Here is a 5,124-nt window from a genome sequence, read left to right as displayed (position 1 = left end):
TCCCACAAAATTCCAGCTCTCAAAAAACAGTCTTAAAAATATATTGGAATAGATACTTGAGGCAGGTGTTAACCCTTTCCGCGATTTGACGTCCTCGCTGACGTTAATGGTGCTACCCAAATTTTTTTTTTTCTGCTGTCAGCATTTCAGTCCTTCAACCCAGTCAACACTTCCCCATCTATAAAATTTTCCCATCCAAACACTATAGAAGCACTGCTGCTGCAGCACTACGCACTTGTTCCTGCGGAAGAAGATGGCTGCTGTGGTGGGCAGAATTAAGCTCGGCTCTCAGGGCCTGGAAGTCTCCGCTCAGGGCCTCGGCTGTATGGGCATGTCCGCTTCCTATGGTCCCGCTAAGCCCGAGTCTGATATGATCCAACTCATTCACCATGCCGTCAACAGTGGCGTTACGTTCCTCGACACCGCCGACATCTACGGTCCCTTTACCAACGAGCTGCTTCTAGGCAAGGTATGACGATTCAGCTTTCCGGTATTCCCTTTGTTATTTTCATCATAAAAGGCAGAAGAGTTCTGATTTCTGGACTGCAGGGCTTGAAGGGAATAAGGGAGAAAGTCGAATTGGCCACAAAATTTGGGATTAGCGTAGACGACGGGAAATTCGAAATACGCGGGGATCCAGCGTATGTGAGAGCTTGCTTTGAGGCTAGCTTGAAGAGACTTGATGTAGACTGCATCGATCTTTACTACCAGCATCGGGTTGATACCAGGATTCCAATCGAGATTACTGTAAGTTGTTCATTATGTTCTTCACTCTGCGGTAGGTTATATACAGAGATACTCTAAAATCAGTAGTTTCTATTCTCAGGAATTTCAGTCTCTCTATTTCTGTTATTTCTCTTCTTTCTATCTTCTTTCTTACTGTCTTCATGCTCATCTCCTATTGTCTTACTATTGAATCATCTGGAGTCTGTAGCAATTGGCCTCATTTACAAAATAAACTCGAAATTTCTGGGAAATCTCGCCTATAATATATGAAAAGGGGTATTCTGATTATGTAATAATTAAGGGGCTTTTCATTAGCCGGATAAGGAACTTTGCTTGAGATGTTTGAATTTCTGGATCTATTCATGCCAGATGCATTAGGAGCTCGGTTTGGGTGTTCTCCGGACAAGCTAGATAGAGTCTGTTTGGAACCCCATGGAAAAGAAAAAAACGAAACGAAAATGAGAATTTGACCATTATCTAACTCATGTTGAAGTTTACATAAGGCTCCTGCTATTCATGCTCTAATGCTATCAGTTGTTTCTTTCAATTGACATGCTAGTGTTTCATTTGGCCATTCTCTTCCAATGATTAAAGAAGTTTTAAAGACTTACCCAGATTTTCATTGATTATGTACCTCTCTCTTGGATGAAAGATGAATTTCACTTGGAAAAAAGTAAAGTTTCAAGAAGAGAAAAGGAATCACAAGTTCATGTTACATGGGTGTTGATAATAAAAAGGCGAACACGTTTTCAAGAGAATAAGTGCATGAATCTGCTGATCCTGTCATTTCTTTTTTGTCTGATTTCTTGTTTGTTAAGCCTATCTTTTGAAATCTTGGGAGTTCTATTGAAAGTAAACTTGTTCTGTGAGTGAGTTTTATGCAATTTGCCTGTGTTTGTTTCAAAGTTCAGTGACTGGGTGAAGTATATCAAGTCATCCATCTTTTTAAAGTATGATTTTATTAATAAGTGCCATTTCAAGCATGAATAATGCATTATGGTGTATATCAGCATGAAAAAGTCCATTTGTTTCTGTTGAAGAAGGTCAGTTTAGTAGTACTGACTCTGAAAGTCTGCTAGATGGGTGAACTCAAGAAACTAGTTGAGGAAGGAAAGATAAAATATGTAGGCCTCTCTGAAGCTTCAGCTTCAACTATCAGGAGAGCCCATGCTGTCCATCCAATAACTGCAGTACAGTTAGAATGGTCCTTGTGGACTCGAGATGTAGAGAAAGAAATAGTACCCACTTGCAGGTAAACTTGATCTACCATGACTTCCAATACTTGCACCATTACCTTTGATCGGATCATTCAGATCTTTCTTCTTCTTCTTTCAGGGAACTTGGCATAGGAATAGTTGCATACAGCCCACTTGGAAGGGGCTTTTTCTCATCAGGGTCTAAATTGGTGGATCAGTTTTCTGAAACTGATTTCCGAAAGGTATACAAATTGAATACAATTAGTGGCATGTGCCCGACTTGGTCAGCCTCAACTAAAACTTTGTTGGCGTGAGCGCATACTTTCACATTACTTACAAATGTTTTCGACTTATTCAGCATATGCCAAGGTTTCAACCAGAGAATCTGGAGCATAATGCACACATATTCGAGCTTGTCAATGAGATGGCAACAAAGAAGGGGTGTACTCCTTCACAGCTAGCATTGGCCTGGGTTCATAACCAGGGAAACGACGTATGTCCCATTCCAGGGACAACCAAGGTTGAAAATCTAAACCAGAATATTGGAGCTCTTTCTCTGAAGCTCACACCAGTAGAAATGGCTGAACTTGAGTCCTACGCTTTGTCTGTTAAAGGTGAACGTTATCACCTTGCAATGGCTTCTACTAGTTGGAAGAAAGCAGATACGCCAGCTTTGGCTTAATGGAAGTAAACGATCGCCCTTTCATTGTGCTAACCTTTATTGTTTGGGGTTGTAAATGCTATAGCATGTGTACGAAGATGTTGTTATCCTAGGGCCTCCTAGTATCAAGTTTTCCAATATGAGAATATGTTTCTCTCATATTATGTTACTCATAGAGTTGTTGACTCTATTCAAAGATAAATGTTGACTTCATCCTCCGTCATGGATTTCCAACCATAAATAATTTTGATCTTTTTGACAGGGATGAAGTTCCTCCGTCATGGACTCTCAACCACAAATAATTTTGATCTTTTTTACGAGGTAAAATAAATGATGACACGAAGCCACTTCTTCTTCAATAATAATGTCCCCAAAGAGACATAATAGCTGCAGTTGAATATAACACGACCATCTTCCAACACATATAACATGAACCAAAATAATAAACCTTGTAGAACCTTTGAAATAATCATAATTCGATATAAATATTTGTTCTTAGATGTACAAGCTTCATCTTTTATGTTCTCCCTTTTTTGAATATTTTGGTCACATAAACTTATCCACAATATAAAGAATAAATACCTCTTTCTTGTATTGCTTGTATTTCTCCCCCTCAAGTTGGGAAGTAATGGCAGTGATCCCAGCTTGAACCAAAAATATCATAGATGTAGCAATAAGCCCAAATAATAGAGATGTATAAATAAGCCCTCAAACCAGGGAGAAGTGAGATATTTTCTGATATGTGACGCAAAACAATCGGCTTAAATTCAGATTTTCAATGTAACAGAATACCAGTATGAGCTTTGATTCTTCCAATTCGAATATATCTTTCAATATAGATCAGATTGACATGAAATTTTTTCCATCTGAAATTAGACTTAAATATCTTTCATCCAAGTATAAATTAACTTCATAAAATATAATTTTCAAAAGATAAATAATCTGATATATTTCGGTCTCTGTCATCTGGCCGAACTAAATACTGTTTCTCCTGTTTTTTCCAGATGACTATTGACTATTCAAAGATCAATATCTCCTTATAAAAAGATCATACTGAGGATTGGTTAAATAGGTAAGAAAATAGACATACGTATATTTATTTTGATATATAGTTCTCCATATAAAGTTTCTTTCTTGATAGCATAAAATACCTCAAAATTTGAAGCTTTCTGCTACCACTCGAACCTCTTTTTCAATCTGACCTTTGCTGTTTCAAATATCGATTTCTCTTTGTAGATAACTCAGATAAAAATTGGTTGAATAGGTAAAAGAATAGACTTAAAAATATTTCTTTTTATATATATTTCTCCATATAAAGTCTAGTTCTTGATAGCAAAAAAGACCTCGGAATCGGAAGATTGTTGTTGCTGCTAGAACCTTTTTGCAATCTGACCTTCGCTCATTCAAATATCGATATCTCTCTATAGATAACTCCGATAGATAACTCCGATTGGAACAAATAGGTTTTCTTTGGAAAGTAGACTCAAATATCTTTCCGTCAATATATAATTTGCAATATAAAAAACTACGTATAGAGGTAAAAAAAACAAAGCAAACTACGGGTGTAGGGACTGAAAAAAAAAAACTACGAACCTAGACTTAGGGTTTAGGGTTTAGAGAAAAGGATCATATTACCTCCGTGAGTTGACTTGAAGTTGACCAAGTCATCTCACAGAATTTGTTCTGATACCATGTTGAATTTATGAAAAAATGAAATACTTCATTGACATCATTAACTTGTTATAATCAGAGTACACGAACTGCTATTTATAATAGGGGCAGGTAGTAGAGTCTAATTACAATAAAACTACAACTCTAACACTTAAAGATAAGTTATAACATAATTAAATAACTCAATATAGATAAAAGACAAACATAACTAAAACTAAAACTCTTCTTTGACGTGATCATAAGATAAGATACTTTTGTGAGTCCTTCTTGATCTTCCAACTGATGTGATAAGTATGCCAGCTCATAGTAATCATTGTGGGTCCTACTTCTTATGGGCTTGGGCCCATCTTGTGGGCCTTTTTTGGTCATTTGGGCTTGAGCTTATCTTCCAACAACTTGGATTGAAGAAACCTTGAACCCCTTTGAAGACAATTATAAACTATTGTTACATCAAGCAACCTAGGAATGAAATCAAACTCTATTCTCTTCTTGCTATTTGTCTTATCTCGTTCTCTCTCTTCTCTATCTCTTTCTTTCTCTTAATCTCCACCAGTATTTTTTCGATTAAGAGACACCCATGTAAGGTTGGCATGACTAATAAATAAGGAGAACAAACTGGGATATATCATTTTATGTCTTTTTTTTTCCTTTTAAAGCATGTAACTGTAAGGGTATTGTAATTATTATAAACACCTTCACAACAATAAATATAACCTTAATGCATGAGATTAGAGAATTCAAGCTTCTTCGTATTTGCTAAAATTCTGGTTTTTTGTTATATGTAGTCTAACAGTGATGGAATACATCTAGCTGAAAACTACTTTTTCAAAAAAAAACAAAAAATACATCGAGCTGAAAACTAGAAGAAAC

The 5,124-nt window shown here is 36.5% G+C and overlaps 1 protein-coding gene across 1 annotated transcript; it reads left to right on the top strand.

Annotated features, from left to right (window-relative positions):
• Positions 1-2,838, top strand: LOC137966986 (probable aldo-keto reductase 2). The gene is made up of 5 exons (XM_068813472.1): positions 1-469; positions 550-747; positions 1,806-1,978; positions 2,062-2,164; positions 2,281-2,838. Exons 1-5 carry the CDS (start codon positions 254-256, stop codon positions 2,602-2,604), a joined length of 1,014 nt encoding a protein of 337 aa, XP_068669573.1. The 5' UTR covers positions 1-253; the 3' UTR covers positions 2,605-2,838.
• Positions 2,839-5,124: the final 2,286 nt, after the last annotated feature.

This window comes from Aristolochia californica, unplaced genomic scaffold (assembly GCF_029961685.1).
Source record: "Aristolochia californica isolate CCGP_79_NKW_82.1479 unplaced genomic scaffold, dmAriCali1.0.hap1 SCAF_10, whole genome shotgun sequence".
NCBI lineage: Eukaryota > Viridiplantae > Streptophyta > Magnoliopsida > Piperales > Aristolochiaceae > Aristolochia > Aristolochia californica.
This window is presented reverse-complemented; position numbering and strand designations above follow the sequence as displayed.